This window comes from Macrotis lagotis, chromosome 2 (genome assembly GCF_037893015.1).
Source record: "Macrotis lagotis isolate mMagLag1 chromosome 2, bilby.v1.9.chrom.fasta, whole genome shotgun sequence".
NCBI classification, from domain to species: Eukaryota; Metazoa; Chordata; class Mammalia; order Peramelemorphia; family Peramelidae; genus Macrotis; species Macrotis lagotis.
The window spans coordinates 235051149-235075853 of NC_133659.1; the positions used below are offsets into that span (position 1 = coordinate 235051149).

Sequence of the window (24705 nt, forward strand, 5' to 3'; positions counted from 1 at the left end):
GAGTCTAAGTTACTTAGGGTAAATTTTTCATATTTTACAACTCTGAGAAAACTGGAAAGCAGTTTGGCAGCAATTAATTTCAGACCAACTCCTTAAACTGTATATATATATATATATATATATATATATATATATATATATATACACACATATAAATTTTCAATTTAATATATATTCAAATGGATACATGAGCTAGTATTAAAAGTCACACCATTAAAAAATATTGTAGCCTTTAATACTAATGTATACCCTCTTCTCCTTGATACTCCACTCTGTGGGTTTTGGGGATACTATTCTCTCCTGGTTCTTCTTCAGCCTATCAAATCTTCTCTGCTGGATTGTCATAGAACTCATACCTCTTACCCTAAGTGTCCTATATGTTTCTGTCCTGGGCCCTCTTTTATTTTCCCTCTAATTCATTTAGTAATCTCACCAGCTTCCATGGATTTAATTACTATCTCTATATTGATAATTCTCATTTCTATCTATTCTGTCCTAATTTCTCTCAAGCTAGATGACCAATAGACAAATTAATATGTCCAATATTGAATTCATTGTTTTCTTCTAAACACTCTCCTCTTCTAAACTTTCCTATTGCTATCATAAGCTATACCATCCTCCTAGTCCCTTAGGTTTGCAACCTAGGTATCATCCTTGACTCATTTGTTCTCATTCCCCACATCTAATCTATTGCTAAGGTCTTTTGATTTCACATTTACATCTCCTGAATATGCCTCCTCTTCTGTGATATTATTGCCACCCTGGTGCAGGCCCTCATTGCTTCATGCTTGAATTAATGTAGCAGATTGCTAATGCCTGTCTTGAATCTTTCATCACTCCAATTCATTCTTCATTCAGTTGTCAAAGTGATTTTGCTAAAGCTTCAGTCTGACCATGTCATATCCTCACCCTACCCCAGCCAAAAGCTGCAGTGACTCCCTATCTCTCCAAGATTAAATACAACCTTCTACATAACCTTCTCGTCCTTCCTCTGCTTTTCTAGTCTTTTACTTTACACTACACCACTTTAATCTAATGACACTATTCTTGCAATTCTTTGAAAGGATGCTCCATTTCTCAGCTCTGGACATATTCACTGGTTGCCCCACATGCTTGGAATGCTCTTCCTCCTCATTTCTGCCTACAGACTCCCTTGCTTTCTTCAGTTCCTGACTAAGGTTCAGGTTCTTCAACAGGAAGCCTTTTCCAACCCCTCAATTCTAATGCCTTCCCTCTTTTAATTGTTTCTGATTGTTTCTATATATAGCTTGTAAGTATATATTTTTTTGGTTGTTTTCCTCTTTAGATTGTGAGCTCCTTCTGGCCAGAGACTACCTTTACTTTCTTTTTTGCACTTTCTATCACAACACAAATCCTGGTACACAGCAGAATCTTTTTTTTTTGTTTTTTGCAAGGCAATGGGGTTAAGTGACTTGCCCAAGGTCACATAGCTAAGTAATTATTATTAAGTGTCTGAGGCCAAATTTGAACTCAGGTCTTCCTGACTCCAGGTCAGCGCTCTCTCTAATCACTGTGCCACCTAGCTGCCCTACAGAATGTTAATGTTTATTGACTGATTGTATGCCTATAGATGTATAAAATGGAATATTACTATGATCTAAGAAATAATGACTAAGATGTCCACTGAAATGCAAATAGAAAGATGTATAAAGTGAAGAAAGCAGAAACAAGAAAACAATATTCACAATTACTAAAACAATGTAAATGGAAAGAAAAAACATCAAATAAACTGAATTCTTTGTAATCATTATCACTAAGCTTCCCAGAAGAACTGAGAAAATGTATCTCTCTACCTTCTTTGCAAATTATGAATGAAAAACATTGCATATCCTTTCAGATTTAGTTGCTGTGTTGGGTTCATTGATTTTCCCAAACTACTTTTCTCTTTCTTTATTTTAAAAGAATAAAAATGGAGGTGATAAAAAACCAAGAGATATTAATAAATATTCTAAAAAAAGATCAAATTCATGTCTTTCCTATAAAAGGGATCCTAGACTAGAGCTCAGCCTACAAAAATTACAATTCTTGGACTCTAAATTAAAATTATTAATTAGTTAATTTAAATTTTTTTAAAAATCTGTTTTTGATAAACTCAACAGTAAAGGCTTCAGAAAGAGTGAGACTTAGTGGAACAAAAATTGAGTTTGAGTCAGGAGACTTGATTTCAAGTCTTACTCTGGTATTTCCTTGATGTGAGCCCTAGGACCAATAATAATTCTGGTTTTCAACTTTCTCACTCCTTAATAAGGGGGAGATAGACTCTAATATCTCTTCTAGAACTAAAACTATGATTATCTCTTAGTATCTGCCATAAATCCCAACCTCAGAGGCCTAATGCTAATGCTCATGCTTCTGTCATTCATTTCCTGTTAAGTTCCCAAGTACTGCCTTGCTATCCCTGGGTCTATGATTTTAATCTGACACCTCCAGTCCTTCCTATTTTATCCTTCAAAATGGCCATAGCAATGACCATTTGGGCAAGTTGGGGAAAGGGGAAATTAGAAATGAAAATGCACATTGTAAGATGTAGTCCTAATTGTATATGACATGCACATAGCTGTACCAACTATGATGCAAAAGAGGATGATAAATAACTCCAAGATCCAACTCTAAGATTTTGATTCTATGAATCTATAGCACCTTGTTTTACAATGTTATAATTCACATACCAAATAATATGGCATGCTATAATTGTCTATGTCTGACTTCTCTTCCTACTAAAATAAAATGTAAACTCCATGAAAATAAGGACTTTTTTAATTTTAGCTTTGTGCCTCTCCCAGTCCTTCCACAAAATACTGCACAAAATTATTGCTTAATTGATATCTGTTGAACCAATCAATCATTGAGAAAATGAAAGATGATAATGTAGGAAGAATCTGAACAAATATGATAGATCTGAAACTTGGAAAAAAATTAAAGATCAACTTAAAATATGCATTTCTGACCTTTCACCTGACAATCCTTTGATCCTGATACGAGTTTGTTCTCATATAAATCTAAGCAAGTGATAGTGCCTGTATGGCCATTAAAGATTTTTGTACAAAGCCCAGATCGTATGTTCCAGTATCTGCAGAAATCAAGCCAAAAAAAAAGAATATTTTAATGTTTTTACAGGAAAATATTCACTACATTTTTTTTAAGGCTGATAGTTTGACAGAGCCCTTGAATTATCAATAACACATTTGACTTGAGAAGAATCTGATTTTCATACAACAATTGTAAAACTACAAATTTTCTTTTAAGAAGCTAATATGTTGTGTAAATTCTTGCAATATTGTTGATAGGTGGATAAGAAAAAGTATTATTAACTTTATTCTTGAAGTAAAATGAATGGACTCGTCTAATGAGTCAACCATAGAATACATTAAACACAACCACAAATACATTAAATGTGAAACCAGAAAAATCCTCCTGATACTATTAACTTAGATATTCTATGGCAAGTTGCTTAACCTCTCTGGATCTCAATTTACTCATTTGTTTAAAAAAAGGGTTAGATGAGCTTATCACCCTCAGTTCTATGATCATATGTCCTTTCACATTCCCCTGACAGAATCTGAGGTCAGCACTACTGTCCTCTCATACTGAAATGGAAAGGATATTTAGCTTTTAATCAAAAGACCTGATTTCTTTCAGGATGAGAGGTGGGGGGGGAACTTCATTTTTATTTTTTTCAATTTAATGTAAACAAAAAAATTTAATATTTGCTTTTTAAAAATTTTAAGTCCCTCCCTCTATTCTACCTTCATTGAGAAGGTAAATAATTTGATATAGATTACTCATTGCATTACTCCATATTAGTCATGTTGCAAAAAAAAGTACAGATGCTAAAAACAAGAATGATAAAGAAAGGTAAAAAAGTATGTTTTACTACATTAAGATTCCATCAGTTTTTTCTCTGGAAGTGGATAGCATTTTTCATCATGAGTCTTTTGGAATTGTTTTAGATCATTACATTGTTGAGAATTGTTAAGTCATTCATATCAGTTCATCATAAAATAATGCTGTTACTGTATACAATGTTCTCCTGGCACTGCTCATTTCACTTTGATCAGTACATGAAAGTAGAAGACCTGGTTTCTATTCTCAGATCTTCTACTAACTGTCAATGTGATCTTCAAAAAATCTTTCTGGGCTTGAGTTCCCTCATCTGTAAAACAATTATAATAATATTTTTATCATTTATTGTAAATATTCACTGGGACTCATATGAAATAATGCATAGGAAAGTGCAGCCTAGCTATTAAGTACTATGCAAGTGAAAAAAGCTATTGCTATTCAGCTAAAAGGTGGAAATCCAATTTTTCCTATTTGATGTTTTCAAGATACTCACTATTTGGCTATACCTCAGTGTATCAATGAGTAAACTGCAATTCCTTATAATTCCTTAAAAGCTTACTATAATTCACTTTAAGTTATTCTAGTTTTCTGGAAGAATAAATATCTTTCTTGTCACCAAATTTGCCACCAAGGATTGACTTGGACATAGAATCATTCTTGGTTTTTATTATCACTGGGATCACTTACCTGATACTCAAATCATGGCTTCCACTCAGTAGAAAAGATTCTTCCTCACAGAGTATTAGTGCCCAAATGCTCCCTGAATGTCCTTGGAAATAAGTGGGCACCTTCTTTATATGATTGATATCAAGAAGCAATATCTTCCTGTGGATAGTCATCGCAACAAATTCTCCACCACAAAAGTGAATAACTCTGGAGCTGTCCCACCTTGATTTAAAGAGAAAAAAAAAACACCATCATCTGTAAATGAGATTATATAGCACTACAAAGATTGTCTAGGAGAATGGAAGTACTTGGGAAGTACCTGATTTCAAAGCAAAGAATTTGAGCAATGAAACAATTGGGGAAAATCTATGCCTTACCCTAAGATTATGGATCACCAAGCAGAAGACAAATGCTATTGTGTGTTGAAGACTGTCTAACAAGAACTGCTGTAGCCTTACCCATCAGAAGCAAGCAGAAAAAACTAGCCTCAAAAATCTGATGGAAGCAGAAGCAGTTCATTTCCATGTTTCAAGCATGCCATCTGCCCCCTACCTTTTTACAACTATTCTTCTCTATTGCTTCTATCCCTCCCCACCTCTGCAATGTTACAAAGTCTACAAAGGAAATAATTATTTTTATACATCTGAAAAGGTATTTTACAGATCTGAAGTTGTAGTAAAAAATAAAGTGAAAAATACCTAAAGAGTCATCCATCCTACTTGCTAAGCAAGAAGATTGTTTTCTGTCTTTCCTAAAACTTGACCTTCTAAGTATATGATTTGAACATTTATCATGATAATAGTGGCAGTTAAATACAAAACTCATTTGAGTATCACAGCAACTCTGTAAAGCAATTATTACAGTATTATTGTGAAGTATTACTCATTTTACAAATAAGTAAACTGAACCTCAAATGGGTTAAATAATTTGTTAATAGTAAAACAACTAAACTGTGTCAAAGCAGTATTCAAATCCAGGTCTTCTTATCTAGAAGTCCAGCATCTAATCCACTATGTAGTACTGCTTTTCAAAGAAGCCAATTTCATTGTGGAAAACAAGAACTTGATCTGAAGAAGGTAATAGGAGGGAATTATAAATGGAATTTAGTATTCACATTAAAAGAGGAAAAATGAACAAAGGAAAAAGAGCAGGAGTAAGAAGCAGACAAGTTAAGCAGGGGAAAGTTGGGTATAGCTACCCTGGTGCTAGGGAAATGAGAAGAGTGACCCTTTTGGAGTTCAAAAACCCTATAAGGAGTTTGTCTCAGTTTCTCCAGTGAAGTTGACTGTGAAAACTATAACATGAAAATTTAGGAAGAATTGTATATAGAATGTTCCATGATTGTCTTTGTGCCACAGTCAAATCAATGGTAAATGCTGATAAGTCTCCCTTCTAGAAGAAAAGTTTAAGAGGTTTGAGGAACTTCTTTGTACTCTCCAGTTATTAGGGACAATAATGAAAATTATTGAAATTATTGAAGAATGGAAGAATGGATTAAATGTAAAGACAAAGAAGGATCTAAAAAGGCAGTCCAAGAAGAGAAAAAAAGCTCTCAAAAATGAAATTCTAAAGGAGAAGGAAAAAAATTCTGAGGAGGAAAGGGGGGGGTTATTAAGCATTTATTACATTCTTTTTATGTTTCAGATACTGCACTAGACCCTGGTGATACTAAAACAAAAATGAAGATGTTCCTGTCCTTGAAAAGCTTATAGCTCCAAACATTATCACCAATTTTTATAATACATTCTTGTCTGAAATATAGATTTATAACCATTGTAAATATATGACCTTCCTCCCCAGGAAAATGCATTTTTTTCTCAGCTAATATGCATATGTTAGTTTTTGAAAAGTTCTGAGTTTGAGAAACTACTTAAATTCTCATTCAAGGCTTGTTTGTTTGTATCTATTCTTGAATTTAATACTTTTAGTTACTTTCCCTTCCTTTTGTTATAATGTTTTTTCTTGCCTGCATTTCTAAAGTGCTTCATGCTTAAGTCTTATGTGTGTGTGTGTGTATATATATATATATATAATATATATATTTCTACTTTATATCTCCCAAGAAATCATAGTGTTTATAGTTGCTTGGATTCAAAGGATATTGAAAGAATATATTCTGCCTGAATACCTACCTGTCAGAAAGAATTCGTATGTTATATTTGCCACAAAAGACGTTTTTCTCTTCCATTTCTACAGTTTCAGTTTCCTGACCCTGGTATGCTGTCCATATATTATACTCAATCTAATAAAGGAAAAATTAAAGATCAAAAGCAGGTTAAGACTTTTAGGTTCCTTTACTCAGTCTTTACTGTTACAAGAACATACCACATTGATGGTCCATACTGATTGAATTGCAAAGGGCTTGTTCAACTTTAGGTAAAGCTCCAAAAGGGCCCACTGAGGGTACTGTGGTTTTCCTAAATGGGATCAGACTAAACAGCTAATAATTCTCCTAAACAAAGAACCACAGAATGTCCTTAAGACTATCTATTAATTGTATTAACCTGATTACCTAGTTTCTCCTTTAACGATTTCATATGGAGCTATCATTCATGAATTTATAGAAATAAGTGGTGCTCAAATAATTTTATAAAGAATCTCAGATTTCTCTTTGTAATGTCCCTGGATAAAAATCAATGGGTTTCATCTTTATAGTTAAACAATATTTTCTGACTTTTGTGTACTATTAATGCAAAGTTATTTTTTGAGAACCTACCCATTTCAGGTTCAAAAATATCTGCAATAATGCTCAGAGCCCCTATCCACTGAAATTACCACCCAGAGTTCCTTTCTTTCTCTTGACCCTTGGTTGCCTTGCAAAAAGGGTTAATAGGTCTTTGCTGCAACTCATCAGTTTTGCCTTATTGCACATATCTACAAGCTAGGAAATAAACTATATATATATATGGCTATCAGTAAACATTAAAGGTCTCAATTCTCAGTGTTGGTGCTGGCAATGTCTCTCACCATTGAGTGGATGTTTTCCAGGGTTTTGAAGTTATAACATTCCAGATAAAAACTGGTCTACTGTACTACATAGCTACACTAAACCCTCCAGTCTGTTGTCATCAAGAATGGAAAAAATCAACTCATTGATCTGTTATGGAATTACCACATTGCCCTCAAGTCAATCTGTCAAAGACACAAGAAACTGTTAATAACACCCAGGCAGGATGGGACATAGACCTTAATGGGAGAGCTATGCATCTTTTTCCACACTTCTCACTTTCTTTCTTTCCTTCTCTCTGTCTTTACATGCATCTTCCTATTCAATTTCACACCAGTCTGACTGCCCAATCTTATGGTGTTTAGGCACTGAAACTAAGGCAAAAGTGTCCACTAATAGCAACTGCTGGAAAACACATTTCAGGGAAAACTGGGCTATGTCCCCAAGTAAATCTTTTCATATTAAGTGAATTAAGTACATTAGTACCTCTGTAAATATGCTTGCATAAATTAGTTATTGTTTAACAATTACAGGTAAATATCTCAACAGGAAAGAACTCATGAAGTCCACATCATCCACAATAGAATTACATGCACTAATAGTGAATATATGCATAAAATACATATCAAATAAAATAATACTGCCCAAAATATATCAAATATAATTCTTATTTATAACTATAATTCACAGCCTCACACAACAGGTATAGGCCTTAACTATACAAATAATTTATGAAGAATCACGATATGTACACAAATGTAAGAAATGAAGCATATTATTGATCAATAAATAGATCATAGGTAAAGCACAATATTATTGCGTAATTTCTTTATCCCAATTTCTTTCTCTGTCCTTCATTGTCTATTTTTTAACCTTGTAGTAATTGCTCCTGAGTTTTTTAATGCAAGTTCATACTAATCTATGAGGACAATCTCATTATGTTTATTTATCAAATATCATTTAGGTCACTAGCTAAATATTTCTGGTACATCTATAGAGAGGTATCATCAACTCTGCTTCTTTGGTATTTAACAGACTTCCTATAAGATTAGACAAACTTAATCCTGAATTTTTGGAAGACCCAGGTTAGTTATCAATGTCTCTCACTTCTATAAGTGCCTTTTGTTTCCATAAGGACTACTGATTAGGCAGAAATATGACTGTCTCTGAATTCCTACTATACTTGAACAGCTCTTAAAGCCTCCTCCTCTTCCCCCATCTCCACCAAAGTACTAGGACAGATTTTTTTCATTTTCTTGTAGTAAGTCTTTATCTTTTTTTATGTCTTGGCAATCTGAGAAAATCTCAGAATGAATTTTTATATTATTTTATTTTTCCAATTACATGGTAAATATTTATGTAAATGTAGATCCTTTTTCCTTTTTTATGATCTCTTTGACAAACAGACCAAAGAGTGGTATTTCTGTATCAAAGAGAATACACAGTTTGTTCTCCTTTTGGGCATAGTTCCAAATTGCTCACCTGAATGGTTAAATCAGTTCACAACTTCACCAACAATATATTAGTATTCCAATTTTTCCACATTCTTTTCAATTTTTACTATTTTCCTTTTCTCTCATATTAGTCAGTCTGATAAGTGTAAAGTGGTACCTCAAAGTTGTAATTAGGATTCTCTAATCAATAGTCATATAAAGCATTTTTTCATATGATAGCTTTGTTTTCTTCATGTGAAAATGAATGGCTTGTATTCTTATAATTTTGACTTTGTTCTTTATGTATTTGAGAAATGAGACCTTTACCTAGAACATTTGCTTTAAAATGTTCTCCCAGCTTTCTGCAATTTTGATTGCATTGATTTTGTTTGTGCAAAAAAATTGAATTTAATATAATCAAAATTATCCATTTTACATCTCAAAATGTACTCTGTTATTTAGTAATGGATTCTTCCCTTCTCCATAGATCTGATAGATAAACTATTCCTTGTTCTCCTGTTGGTTTATGGTAACAGTCTTTATGACTAAACCATATACCCATTTTGAACTTATCTTGGTATACAGTGTAAGATGTTGGTCTATAGCTAGTTTCCATCATACTATTTTCTAGCTTTCTAAGTGGTTTTTGTCAAATAATGAGTTCTTATCCCAAAAGCTAGCATATATAGAAAACACTAAGTTACTATAGTCATTTACTCCTATGTCTTGTGTACCTAAATCCATTCCATTGATCTACCACTTTATTTCTTAGCCAGTACCAGATATTTTTGATGATTGTTACTTTATAATGTAATTTGAGATCTAGCTTCCTTTGCATTTTTTCATTAATTCCCTTTATATTTTTGGTCTTTTGTTCTTCCAAATGCATTTTGTGAATTTTTTCTAGCTCTATAAAAGAGATTTGGGGAATTTTGTTTGGTTGGTATAACACTGAATAAGTACATTAATTTAGATGGAATTATCACTTTTATTATGTTGGCTTAGCCTATCCAGGAACAACTAATATTTTTTCCAGTTGTTTAAAGCTGACTTTAATTGTATGAAAAGTGTTTTATAATTGTGTTCTTATAGTTCCTGGGTTTGTCTTGACAGGTAGATTCCTAAGTATTTTACACTATAATTATTTTAAATGGAACTGAAACAGGGACTCTGAACAGAAAGAAATGTAATCTTTTTGAAGTTTTTCTTTACTGCAGGAGTTATTTTCCATTCTGTATTGTCTCTGCAATCTTTATTTACTAAGCCACTTGGACTTTTTAGTCATGTCCTTTGGGGCAGGAGAAGGCATAGTATGTAGAATGCTACTCATACTCAGTGACTGCTGTCCTAACAACATCTTGGGGACTCCACCTGTGGCATACACATTAGAGAATACCTGGAGTCAGGTGCTAAATTACCTGGAAATGTATTTGAGCAAAGATCCACCCCAGCAGAAGCCTTTTTTTCTACTTGACTTCTGACCACCTTGTTGTGTTATTTTTTCTTCTTCTTCTTCCTTTCTCTAAGCTGTATCAATATGATCTAGCCCACGCTGCTAGAACAATATTGTCCCAGCTCCATGCAGCTGGATTTATGTTGATCTAAGCTTCTTTTCTTTTCCTTTTTTTCTGCTACTATGGCTTCTTCTCCTTTCTACTTTTCATTTCTCTAAATTGACTCCTTGTGGATCTAAGCCCAGTCACAGCTTGTGACTATTTCTTTTCCACTTCCTCTTTATCCTTTCTTAAATATCTTTGCTGTTAGCTTTTAGGAAATTTGTAGTATCTTATAAACCATTTATGTAACCTTTGGATTAAAGTCTAAGCCTTTCTTTCCTTCCTGAGTCAGAGATTGGAGATCTCTTCACAAAAATGAACCCACATAAATCTAGCTTTAAATTCTTTTTTTCCTAAAGTCCATTTTCTCCCATCTTCAGAACTTTCTTCTTTTGGGCCTGGTCTTTGCTATTAATATATAGAAAGTTATAATTTATGTGAGTTTATTTTATATCCTGTGGTTTTTCCTAAGTTGTTCATTATTTCAAGTAGTTTTTTAGTTGATTTTCTAGAATTCTCTTAAGTACACCATCTGCAAAGAGTTAATCATTTTGTTTCCTGATTGCTTGTTCAACTGTCTCCATGGTCTTGGACACCAAAAGTAAAGAATCCATTAATAAATAATACTTAAGTCACACTTGTTCAACATTTTACCTTGACCTAATAGCAGCTGGGCTGCAAACACTTGTAAAAAAATGCAACATGGGGTGGCTAGGTGGTGCAATGGATAGAGCACAGGCCCTGGAGTCAGGAGTACCTGGTTTCAAATCCAGCCTCAGACACTTAATAATTACCTAGCTGTGTGGCCTTGGGGAAGCCACTTAACCCCATTTGCCTTGCAAAAACCTAAAAAAAAAAGAATGCAACACCCCATACCTAACCCCCTTTTCCTCTTCCTAGCACCAGAATATAAAGAGGAAAAGCCTGAACAAGGATCTCTGGAGAAAGAAAATTCAAAGATTTTGAGCATAAGCAAATTAACTATGTAAAATAGTAATAATGTTTGTCCATTTTTCAAAGAAGACCATAACATCAGGGAGGTGATGCTATGACAAGTGAATTGAATTTGAGTAAGAGTATGCTATGGTAAGCCACCAGCCTCACTCTCCTCCAAACTCACCTGGGTCCAGTGACCAGATATAAATCAGGATCACTGAGATAGCCCTGGATGCCAGGCAATCAGGATGAAGTTACTTGATCACACAGCTAATAAATATCAAGTGTCTGTGGCCAGATTTGAATTCCTGTCTTCCTGGCTCCAAGGCCAGTGCTCTATCCACTGAGCCATTTAGCTGCCCTGTGGAAAACAATAACAAATGAAGGAAGTATGCCCTCAAAATCTGTCAATTAAGTTCAAACCAGTTAAGCCAGAACTAATGCTCTTCCTTTTGTAGGTAGTTATCCCCTGAGACATTAATTTATTGTTAATGGAGTTGTGAATGGATCCAACCAGTCTGAAGAGCAATTTGGAACTCTAGCCAAATATGCATATCCTTTGATCTAACAATAGAACTTACTAGATCTATATCCCAGAGAAATAAAAAAAAAATTTAAAAGTGAAAGGACAGGGGTGGCTAGGTAGTACAGTGGATAGAGCATCAGTCCTGGAGCCAGGAGTACCTGAGTTCAAATGGGGCCTCAGACACTTAATAATTAATTACCTGAGTGGTCTTGGGCAAGCCACTTAACACCATTTGCTTTGCAAAAACCTAAAAAAGGGGGGGGGAGGACATATATAATGTACAAAAGTGTTCCTACCAGCTCTTTTTATGATGGCAAAGAATTGGAAATTGAGGGCATTCCCCATTTATTGGGGAAAGGTTGAGCAAGTTGTAGTATATGACTGTGATAAATACTATTGTGTTATAAAAAAAAAAAAACAATGAGCAGAATGCTTTCAGAAAAACCTGGGAAGATTTACATGAACCAGTGCAAAGTAAAGAAAGCAGAACTAGAACAGTGAATACAGTAACAGCCTTATTGTATGATGATTACTTAAAAATGATTTAGCTAGTCTCAGTATTACAATGATTACAATGAATCCAAAAGACTCATGATGAAAACATTATTCAATTTCAAAGAACTAATGGAGTCTAAATGCAGATGAAAGCATGCTATTTTTAAAATTTTTTTCATTTTTCCTCAGGTTTTTTTGTATGTGTTTTCTTTTGCAACATAACTAATATGAAAATGTTTTGCATGACTGCTCAAGGTAACATATCACACTGCTCGCCATCTCAAGGTGGTAGAGGAAATTGAGAGAGGGAATTTGGAATTCAAAATTTTAAAAACTGAATGTTAAAAATGTTTACATGTAATTGGAAAAATATTTTTAAAAGGCATGACAATCCCTACATGCCCATGAACTGGCTTCCCATCAAACCTTTTTGTACATGTAGGAATCACTGTCCACCTTCTTCCCTGAACTATTTCCAGCACCACTTCCAAACACCCTTTGAAGATAAGATCTACTCTACTTCCTGCCTCCAAGACCCTCTTGAGATTAAGACATACTGACTTCCTGACCAAATTTCCACATTTCCACTTGCTCCTACCTCTTCTGAAGCAAGCTTTCTTGAACTTCACAAAGTGAAACATCACCATCTTTTACACATGGAATATGGAGAGAGGACCTATAGATTTTATCTCTTGACTCTCTCAAAAGACCTCCCTCTAATGCTTTTATATACCTAACCTCATTCCTCAATGCCTAGCACTTTCCATTATCATATATGCACATCTCAGTGATTTTTAACCCCTAAGGCAATTTTACAAACCTCATTCCAAATCTAAATTCATTTGCTCCCTAATGCCTATCCTTCCTCAATAAATTCAGTGTCTACCTCATATTCCTTTTCTTCTGGAAAGCTAAATGGAACATTGGACTGAGTGCTAGTTCTGGAATCAAAAAGAAATGAATTCAAATCCAGCCTCAAACTAGTTATGTGATTCTGGGCTTATTTCTCTTAGCCTCAGTCTCCTCATCTATAAAATGAGGATAATGATAGTGCTATCTCCCAGAGTTGTTGTGAGGCTCAGATGAGATAATAGCACATAATGATAATTCATGTTTCTTTCTTTCCTTCTTTTCTAGCTTCTGCCCTTATACTAGAGAATTTCATTATACCTATTTATACTTTCTTCAAATATTCATAATTTCCCGGTTCTACTCAGTACTAAAGATCTATTCTTCCATCTCAGCTATAAACAGAATTTTTCATTTCATGGATCTTGTTTTCAACATGAAGTCTTCCATGCTCCAAAATTCTTTTATCTATTTCTCAATGCTTTATGTACTCTAACCCAGTTATTTATTCTCAAAGTAATATCTTTTATTCCTTTTTTGCATTAATTCTTTTCCCCAGCTCAACTAACTAGTGAACCAACTCAACTCTACATTTTCTTCTACTATCTTCATTTCTTGTCCTATCATAGAAAATACTTTCCTTGCTATGTACCAGACATGAATTGTTCCTACCATCCACCTCCTTTTTTTCCTATTTATATGTTGCTGAATGAAGCTGGACCATATTGCCCGCAATAACTCTGGTGAGGGTCTGGACATGAATTTCTGAGAGTCAGGTCAGGTAGACAAACATATCCAACACAAAATATTGGGAAGTGAAAATCTATCAACTTTATTTTTGAAAACTCAGACTTTTTATAGCAAAAATTTATCTCAGGAATGACAGGTTAAAAGAGACCCAGTTTTATAAGTTCCTGGGTAAATTTACAGTATTTGTTCTTAGGAAGAATGCATGCTTCTCTATCAAAGAAACCTTTTACAACCATCCTGGAGCCACAGATTATCCTAGGTCAGGGTTCACTGGTGAGCCAATGGATTCATACAATGAGCAATAATCCATACATACCTTTGATGAAGAAGATCACCAAGGATATATGAATATCATTTCCTGGGGCTGGCCCTCTACAGGAACAAATCAAGATATCTTGATGATTGGGTTCACAGCAAATTTATGCTATCTAACCTTAACTGAGCCCTTTCTGCACCAAGGCAAATATTTTCCTTTTACCTAATTGATTGATATGCTTCTCCTCATGATAGCTATTCTAAAGCTTCTTATATATCCAAGTCTCCCAAGGCATCCCTTTTCCTCTGACTTTTTCAGTGAAGGACCTTGCCTCATATTTCACTGAAATAATTCAGCAAGAGCTCTACTTCTTCCCTCCTCTGCATCTCATTTCATTCTGATATCTTCCATCTCTATCTCCACTCTAGTTTTGAATAAAGAATTGTCTCTTCCCCTTGCAAAAACCAAATTATCTACATGTATCCTTGATACCATGTCTCACCAACTTCTATAGTAGACTACCTGCACTAGTATCCCCACTCTTGACTTCACTGTCTTACTCTTCATATTTCCTTCCTTGTGGCATACAAACATGTACTTGTTTCCCACATCCTTAAAAAAAAAACCTCACTTGATCTTACCATCCATCAACTCTAGTGGTCATTCTATATCTCTTCTCTCTTTCATAAAAAAACTTGAGAAAGCCATCTATAATGGGTACTTTCACTTCTTCTCTTACCCTCTTCTAGACCCTGAGTAACATGACTTTAGAAGCCATCATCATCATGCACCTGAAACTAGTGCTGAACCCAAAGAGTGAGACAGAGACAAAATTTGATAAGTTTGGAGATCTTTAATTTCCCAGGGACTGCCTGGGAATGAAGAGTACCCAAATCAGACAGTACCTGAGTGTTCAGGGGATAGGGTTTTTATAGTGTTTTTTTGGGGGGGGTACTGAGAGCAAGCAGGATACAGAAGCAAAGACAGCAGTTAGATATATTGTCTTGTCATGCTGCTACAAATGTATGTAAACATATGGCTCAGTATAGCTAGGGGACTAGATAGAGTGGGAAAGGGTCAGGGTCTTTGTATTATGTCTGAACATGTTTCCTGAGACAGAGGGAGTCGCCTATTCACAGACTTCCCACAGGTTTGAGGGAATGAAATTTACTATCTTATGGTTCCAGCCACATCTGGGGAAGGGGAGGCAGTCCTGGGAGTAAGCAGGAATTTTACAGATACAGCAAGATAATTAGGCTAAAAGGGTGCTTTGTGAATCTTAGACAAATTTATGGTATATATCTGTGACTCCCAGAGTCAAGCATTTGGGTCCTGTGGATTATTTTCAGACCCAAAGACACCTAGCCAAATTTATATTTCTAAGGAGTTTCTCAGGGCCCAGAAGGATGTCAGGGACCCCTTCTATACAGGGATTACACAAATATTGATATTATACTTCACTAGCAAAGATGATGTCATTTCCTACATAGTCACCAATCCTCATCATAGATCAGGAAGAATTATCCTATACCACCACACACTAAATCTTTGCCCCAAGAGAAACCTTTGAGGAACTGTCCTGCTAATTCTGTGGGGACTTGTTAGACACTCACCTCCACTTTTGTCATCAGAAAGTAAACCCCACTCACAACACAACTTGGTCCTCTCTGCCCTTCCTGAATTGAAGTAATGAAATTAGCATTGAGTGTTGTACTTATACTTCAATAAATATCTATATCCAGTGGACCTACCTTTTGTCATTGCACAAGCTAGTACTCACTGGTATCTTCTGCTGGTGGGCTATCACTCCTCCTGACAGTCATTGTCTCTAGTACCTACATTTGATGTCTGTTGCTGTCTATGACCCATATCTCTGTCTGCTGCTCTATGAGCATCAACTTGTAGGGCTAGGCTTGTGCCAGTCAGGACAACTTCTACTTCTAAGACCCAATATTTTGGATAGAAAAATGCTCCTCAGGCCAGAGTGTTGTCTTCTTCACAAAGCCCTCAAAAATAAAGCCTCATAGAGCATTATAGTTCAAATTTTAGGAGTAGAAACTTTTAAAATGAAATAACACCCCAATAGCCCTCAGCTAATTAAATGGAATAAAACTGATACAATATAAAATTCTCCTATTGATTTTAAACAAAATGGCAGCTGGAGAATAGTCTTTGCCCTGGGTAAGTGTATCATATCTGTAAATTGCTGAAGTCTGAAAGGGGTAGATTTTATATATATAATAAGTTTTTTATGTATTATTAGTTTCCCATTTGCCATGTATCTAAGGATATATGAGAGGTAGAAAAGAACACAATTATGATGTTTTCACTAGGATTTTAGATAGGAGGTAAAAAAGAACCATAGCTATATAATTAAAGACAATTTGCTAGGATTAAATCTAATCTCTATTCTCAACTAGTAAATGTATTTTATATATATATTTATATTGCATGTTAATTAATTGTATTGCATTACATTATTCATTATATAATGCCTGTTATGCATTATTACCTAAGGCAAAAACAAAGAATCAATGTTTTAGAATGGGAATGGAATTTTGAGGTTATTTTGTATCTCCTCCTCCATCTCTTTTTTCTTAACTCCCTATCTCACTCAGGTTGGAAATACAGAAGCATGGGCCTGATCCCACCATGGATCAGGATGGGAATCTTGACCTATTCTATTTCTGACCTCAGTCAATTTGTCCTTTCTTAGGCAGCCTGGTGCCTCCACTCCCAGGGACTTAACATATTGGTGCTGGACTTAGTATAGTTATCTGACCTGTTTAATGTAGTTTAACTTGGAACTTATAAGTGAGAGTTATCCACTCACATCAGTTTACCTGGTATCAAAGATTACAGACATGTACCACCATCCCTGGTTTGTTTTACTTATAATAAAACTCAAAACACAAAGACTTGTCCCTGAATACACATTGTATTATTAAATGGAAAAAAATTAGGATTTAAATTCAGTTCTTCTGACTCCAAATCCAATGCTCTTTCCATGGCAGTTTTTAAAACTTATTTAATGCATAACTGGTATTACTAACATTTTCATTACTCAGAAGGTAGGAGAAAATTTAGGATTATTAGAGAATAGTTAATTTCCCTTGAAACTATATAACTCATTTAAATATTCTGCAAGAACCTGGCTGAAGCAAAAGAACATTTAATGGAACAATATGATAATACCATGGAAATTGAACAGATTTGAGATGTTTTCACCAACTATCCCTATATGAATCTAGTGGAGATTCTGAGTCAAAACTCAATCAATTGTCTTCCACCATTTTACACAATAGGACAAGGATATATAAATTCAAAATCATGGATTAGCAGACACCTTTAATTCTTGACTCAGCTTAGTAAAGATAACTGTTCACTTCATATTAGAAATACTGAGACTTCTAGTTATGATCCAGTCACCATTATGTTTCAGAAAGGATGCTGGAGTCCAGGAATGTCATGCTAGCTCAGTGTACAGTATTTTTTTCTCCATTCTGCCAGCACTCTCAGATCTGTTACTGTTGTTTTATCCTATTTATTGATTGTCTCTACTGTTGCCATTCCTCCATTTCCCATGTCAGTTTGCCTTTTGTTATTTGTACACTAAAAGAGTACCTATACAACATTGTATATAAGAGTGATTTCATGTTAACAATAATAGTATAGCATTTACATAGCTCCCTAAAGTCTGCAAATAGTTTACATTTATTATGTATCATCTTACATTTGATCCCAACAACCTTGTGAGGTAGGTGCAATGATCAACATCCTCATTTTACAATTGAGAAAAGTGAGGCATACATAGATTAAATGATTTACCCAAGATCATATAACTAATAAATATCTGAAATTCTAGGTAAACCAAGGTCTTCTTGATTCCAAGCACTGGCCTTGGAGTCAGGAGTACCTAGGTTCCAATCCAGGCTCAGACACTTAATAATTACCTAGCTGTGTGGCCTTGGGCAAGCCACTTAACCCCATTGCCTTGCAAAAAAAAGATGAATTATTTCTCATTTAGTTTGTACTTATCCCTAATATTATTAACTCTAGTAAATTGCATATATATAGTAAATACTTAATAAACATTTATTAAATAAATGAACTAATAAACAAGTAACTTTTCACTTGTATAGACAAGTAACTTCTTGTGGACTTACCAGCCTAGGGCCTCTGTTTTGGAGGCTAAGAAGAATCTTACTTTTATGTTAGCATTATGTTAGCTTCTCTTCTTAGCTATCTTTTGCTGCTTTAAATCCTACCTCCAATATGCATTAATTGTGTGAAATTGCACAAATACTTTAACTCTCTGAGCCTGAGTTCCCTCCTCTATAAAATGGCAACAATAATGTTTGTCCCACAGAGTTATTGTGTGATTCAAATAAGATATACATACATACATATATATGTGTGTGTGTGTGTGTGTGTGTGTGCATATATATAGTAGTTATATATATATATATATATATGTATTTTTTTAAACATTTACTTAATATTCTGATTTAATTACCTCATTTAACAAATAAAGAATCAAGTGCATGGAAGTAAAGTTTAAATTCAGAGAACTAGCTAGTGGCAATAACAAATATCAATTATACTAACTAATTCCAGCATTTTTCTAATTCACTCCATTGCTTCCATTGCCTCCCCATAGAAATTATTAATACAGTTTTTGATGACAAAATGAAATACCAAACAAATATCTCAACCAAATGTCACACACCCTTGATTTCAGTTTCAATTTTGAAGTTTTTTGACGGATGACTTTATCATCTTCATCTGCCTTGGGAACTGGAATTCCTAGTATATTGGCATAGTTATAGTACATCCTTTTAGAATAGGTCTCCTGAAATGAGAACAAAATAGCTTACCTTTAGCATCAACATTTTCTTACGGCATAGTAAAGACATTCAGCACATAGCAGTCAATTGTCTGAAATAGTATTTTCAAAACTGGCCTAGAAAAGATTATTAATGGATCTAAACAATTAGAAAATTATCAATTGCTCATGTATAGGCTGAATTTATGTAAGAAAAATGACAATTCAACCTAAATTAACTTATTTTGTGCCTTCCCAATCAAACTACCAAAAAAATTATTATATGGAGCTAGAAAAAATAGCAACAAAATTCATCTGGAAGACCAAAATGACAAGAATATCAAGGTAATTAGTAGAGGGAAATGCAAAGGAAGGTGACTTTACCAGACCTAAACCTAAATCATCCAAACTTTTTGGTATGGGCTAAGAAATGAGTGGCAGATACGTGGAATGGATTAGGTACAAAAGAAACCATAGTAAATAGCTATAATACTGTTTGATAAACCCAAAGACTCCATCTTATGAAATAAGAATTCATTATTTGACAATAACTGCTAGGAAAACTGGAAAATAGTATGGTAGAAACTATGCATAGACCAGTATCTCACACCTTATATCAAGACAAGGTTGAAATGAAAACATTATTCAGACATAAAGGGTGATACCATAAGCCAATTAGGAGAGCAAGGAATGGTTTATCTGTCACATCAAAATGGAGTGGGAAGAATTTATAACCAAACAAGTGACAGAAAACACTGTAAAATACAAAATGGATAATTTTGATTTCATTGAGTTAAAAAAAGTTTTTGTACAAACATAACCAATGAACCAAGATTAGAAGGAAAGCACAGTTGGGAAACAATTTTTAAAGTCAATGATAAAGGTCTCATTTCTAAAATACATAGAGAACTGAGTCAAATTTATAAGAATAAAAGTCATTCCCTGATTAATAAATAGTCAAAGAATATGAACAGGCAGTATTCAGATGAAATCAAAGCTGTTCTATAATCATGTAAAAAACATGCTCTAAATCATTATTGATTAGAGAATTGCAAATTAAACCAACTCTGAGATACTACTTTGCAAATTGGCTTATATGACAGAAAAGGAAAATGATAAATTTGTAAGAAACCTGAGATACTCATGCATTGTTGGTAGAGTTGTGAACTGATCCAAGCATTCTGGAATTAATTTGGAACTATACCAAAAGGGCTAGAAAACTGTGAATACCCTTTGATCCAACAATACCACTCCTAGGTTTGTATCCGAAGAATTGCCCATCAATGGGAAATGGCTGAACAAATTGTGGTATATGAATGTGATGGAACATTACTGGTCTGTAAGAAATCATGAGCAGGCAGATTTCAGAAAAACCTGGAAATATTTGCATGAAGAAGACAGCAGAACCAGGAGAACATTCTACACATTAACAGCAACATTGTGTGATGATCAACTATGACAGACTTGGCTCTTCTCAAGGACAATTCCAAAAGACTTATGATGGAAAATGCCATCTACATCAGAGAAAGAGTTATGGAGTCTAAATGCAGACCAAAGCACACTATTTTCAGTTTTTTAAAAAATTTGTTGTATGGCTTTTCTTTCTCATATTTTCCCTTTTGTTCTGATTATTCTTTTATAAAATTATTAATATGGAAATATATTTAACATGATTTTACATGTATAACCTATATCAGATTACTTGCTGACTTGGGGAGAGAGGAGAGAAGAAAACCATGAATCTCAAAATCTTACCAACAAAGTGAATGTTGAAAACCATGTATACATGTAATTGGAAAAAATAAAAAGAAATTTAAAAAAGAAAAAAAATTACTGTATGGGAACCTCACCCTAATCCAGGGTTACTTCTTCATACTTAAGTTCTTTTGAAAGCCATTTTCAGGTAACCAAGAGTGAATTTTCCAAAGTTTTAGATTACAATCAAGAGTTAAAAAAAATTATAAAATATTTTAGCTTCAAAAGCAAACTATATAGCTTATAAAGATCAAATACATACCATATGAAACTGATTTAGTGAGCATTTTACCCTCTTATTTTTTCCTTCTATCTCAAAGAGTTAATAATTTCTGTGAGGTTTCTGAGGACTAAGGAAATCTGTCCACCAATTATCAAGACTTACTGATACAGGGTCACTCTAAGATGATGACAGTTATGATGGTCAAATTGAATTTTTTAAAAAAAAGATCATTTTTGAACATACTTCTGACCTTTCTTGTTAGCCATAATATTATAAGGCATAGCATCTAGCAGACAGTTGATATGAAGAAAGAAGTCCCAGCATGTCCCCTCCCTGATAATTGACTTATAGTAAAGAATATTAAACATCGGTCCAGCTCTTCCCCCACAACATCTGAAGTACCTTAAGAAGTGTGATCTCATTTTTAACAAGTTGATGTGCTGCTTTATCTGTGTTGACCTGATGCACCAGCAGAGACCAGTGCCGGCTTACAAGAAGACATCTGTTCAGTGTTTTATTGTCTAGAAACCCTGAAAGATAGGATAGCTTTGTTAATCCCAAATTGGATCAAGCCAGGCTAATTCTTGAGGAGTTGGATTGATTGCAATTATCTACAAAGTGGGTCATCGACCTACCTAAAATGTATTTAGAGATGTAGACAGGCAAGTATCGGATGAAGTCTCTACCCTTGCTAATCTCTGGTAACTGCTGCCTGTAGTCGAGATGGGATGTCAAGTGGACAGTAAAATGTTCATCTTCCATAGCCCTATCTGCTCTCTTGGAGAATATTTCCTTATCCAGCAGAAGTTGAGCATCTAGAAGTAAGCCAGAAGAAAAAGTCATTGTTTTCTGCTCAATGGGACAGTATCAAAGGAATTTCGTTACTGAATTTTCCCATACTTTCTAGTTGTTTCCTGTCTTACCTGGGCTTGGGGTAATAAATATGTGAAGAAATATCTTTTGGAAGGCCAAATGCTTTATAATAAGATACTTCTTATTAGAAGTATACATGATAGGAACAGTTTCCAAAACTCTGTTTTGATTTCTAACATATATTGACAATGTAACATCATTTAAGCAATGTGAACCCAATTGAAGATTTAACATTGTTATCCAGTCCTTAATATGTAATGATATACAAATCCTATACCTGTTTCATTTTTTCATTTCTATAGTTCATTGTCATCATTCCATGACATGTAGGTCATATGTGTGCTTTTCTGTCAGTCTGTATAGCTTAGCCTCTGTCCAATACAGCAAAGTACTGTGCTTTTATATGTCTTTCTATGTATAAAGTATGGTGAAAAAAACTAGGAGTTTAATAAATTCTTCAGACAACATGCTCTACTAGTACATCTCTTCTCCTCATTCTCATTATTTCTTCCTGGTCTTCTTTACTAGCTCCATATCCTTTTCCTAACCTCTGAATATGATTCTTCCCTAAGATTGGGTTCTTGACCTTATTCCTCTTCTTAATATTTTCTTTTCTCCTAGTTATTTTAGGTAGTCAATTTTTTCCCATTCTAAGATTCAGTTCCCTCATCTGTAAAATTAGGGAATTGAACTAGATAGGTAGACTTGATTAAAATCCAAAATTCTGTGATTTTAAGCATATTTACTCCAATTGTTTAAACTGCAAACTTTATGCAGATTACTACCAAATCTCTTTCCTGGCCTGACTTCTTTTCTGAGCAACAGATCTACACTTACAAATGTCCACATGACAGAGTACATTTGCATCAGAATTTTGACAGAAAAAATGTTCATTGTCAATCATTAATACTTGGTCAAAGTAATGTTATCTCTTGAGAAAGTCAGGAAAGTGTGTCAGAGTACCCATAGCAACAAAATTATCAGAATAAAAATGTTTCTAAAATCTACCAGTGGCTGAGAATCAGATTCTGTTTGAGACCTTTACATAAACAATAGCTGAGCTAAGCTTTTTTTTTTTTACATTGGGATTTTAGTAGAGTCACAGTTTATTTTGAGAATTAGTCATGAAAGCTGCCAAAAAATGTAATATAAAATAGATTGTAATTGTAGCAAGTATAAGAGGACAAAGGGAATTTTTCAATGGCCTGAATAGAATGTTTGACGTTTCTTTTTATGTCAGTACCAAGGAACTGATATATGAATATAAAGGAGGCATTAGGAGAAAGTTCATTTTATAAGTTCAAAGCAAAAAGATCCTACATTAGCAAATGAGAGACCATCTGTCTTCTAAGGTCTAGAAACATTCAGAATTATTATACTATCTGATATTGTTTATTAGTTATGTGAGTATAAATGATATCCACCAGACGGAACCTAGAGAATATTTCAGGCATTATGAAATTGTAGGCAAGAAAGCAATGTAGTGCTTTCAGCACTGGAACAATCAAAGAAAATAAAGTTGAATTTCTGAATGATCAGATGTTTAAGCAAATGATACCTGAAAAGGCAATATAGATTTTTGCAAGGTTGTAAAATATAGACTTATTCAAGTATAGCCATTTAATGACAACTCATTAAAACATATATTTGCTTAGCATTTTATATATCTAATCAAAAATTCTTTAAATGAAAATGGAAGGAAGAAAGCTGTTTATGTATATCTTTGTCAAAATGCATACCATGAGCACTAGAACCTAGAAAAATAGTAAGAAAAAAAATAGTAAGAAAAGCAGTAATTAGAAAGAGCAAATCATGGGGTGGCTAGGTGGTGCAGTAGATAGAGCACCAGTCTTGGAGTCAGGAGAACTTGAGTTCAAATCTGACCTCAGACACTTAATAATTACTCAGCTGTGTGACCTTGGGTAAGTCACTTAACCCCATTGCCTTGTTAAAAAAACAAAAAATAAATTTAAAAAATTTTAAAAAATAGTAAATCAACAAGAAGAGGACTTCCAGGAAGAAAGAAGTCAAGGTGGAAAGAGATAGAATAAGAAATGAAAAAAAAAAGCAAACCAAAAGAATCTTTTTTTAAAAAAAAAGGTTTTTCCCCAAAACATTTAAAGAAATGAACATAGAAAATAAGAATTCTGACATAATGGTAAAAAATATTTGGCTGAAAAAAAGGATTCAAAAATTCTAGAAGAAAATATATTGAAATAATTCCAATAGAAGCACCTGAAATGAACATAGAATTTCTTCCAAACACATTGGAATGGATACTGAATAAAAGCATTAAAGAAGGAAAAGGAAAAAATATCATAAGAGGAAATCAATAAGCATTTATTAAGTGCTTATTAGGGTGCAAGTCTAATGGACAAAGATGAAATAGTCCTTGCCCTTAAGGAGCATACAATCTAACTGGGGAGACAACTTGTGGGTACTTAATAACTTTGAAACACAAATAAAAGAATTGAGAGGGGGAAAAAAAGATAGCCAAAGGTCAACAATCAGAAGGGGCTCTATAATGATGAATTGTTGACATTCTAATGGAGAGGGGAAGTTTTAAAAGATCTTTCAGAAACCTAATGTCACAAGGAGTCATAGTGATAGTCAATTGTGATAGAAGACCAATAAATAATTTTGTTATGTTTTGAAGATGTTGTAGGAAAAAAGAGTAGGGAAATCACTCAGTCAACATACACATACAGGGTTTGATGTAGAAATATATTCAACTTAACAGGGAGACATAGG

The 24705-nt window shown here is 34.0% G+C and overlaps 1 protein-coding gene and 1 long non-coding RNA gene across 3 annotated transcripts in view; one reads left to right on the top strand and one right to left on the bottom strand.

Annotated features, from left to right (window-relative positions):
- Nucleotides 1-24705, bottom strand: part of FBXW10B (F-box and WD repeat domain containing 10B) — a 144674-nt gene that overhangs the window by 78471 nt on the left and 41498 nt on the right. The window contains exons 3-8 of the mRNA XM_074225191.1: nt 21717-21896; nt 21484-21611; nt 19008-19130; nt 6663-6772; nt 4552-4752; nt 2970-3091 (exon numbers count right to left, since the gene is read on the bottom strand). Coding sequence (XP_074081292.1) covers nt 2970-3091; nt 4552-4752; nt 6663-6772; nt 19008-19130; nt 21484-21611; nt 21717-21896 — 864 coding nt within the window. The remainder of the gene's footprint in view (nt 1-2969; nt 3092-4551; nt 4753-6662; nt 6773-19007; nt 19131-21483; nt 21612-21716; nt 21897-24705) is intronic.
- The window catches only part of LOC141514395 (uncharacterized), a 147931-nt gene that overhangs the window by 45808 nt on the left and 77418 nt on the right, over nt 1-24705 (top strand). The gene's annotated exons all lie outside the window — the stretch shown is intronic.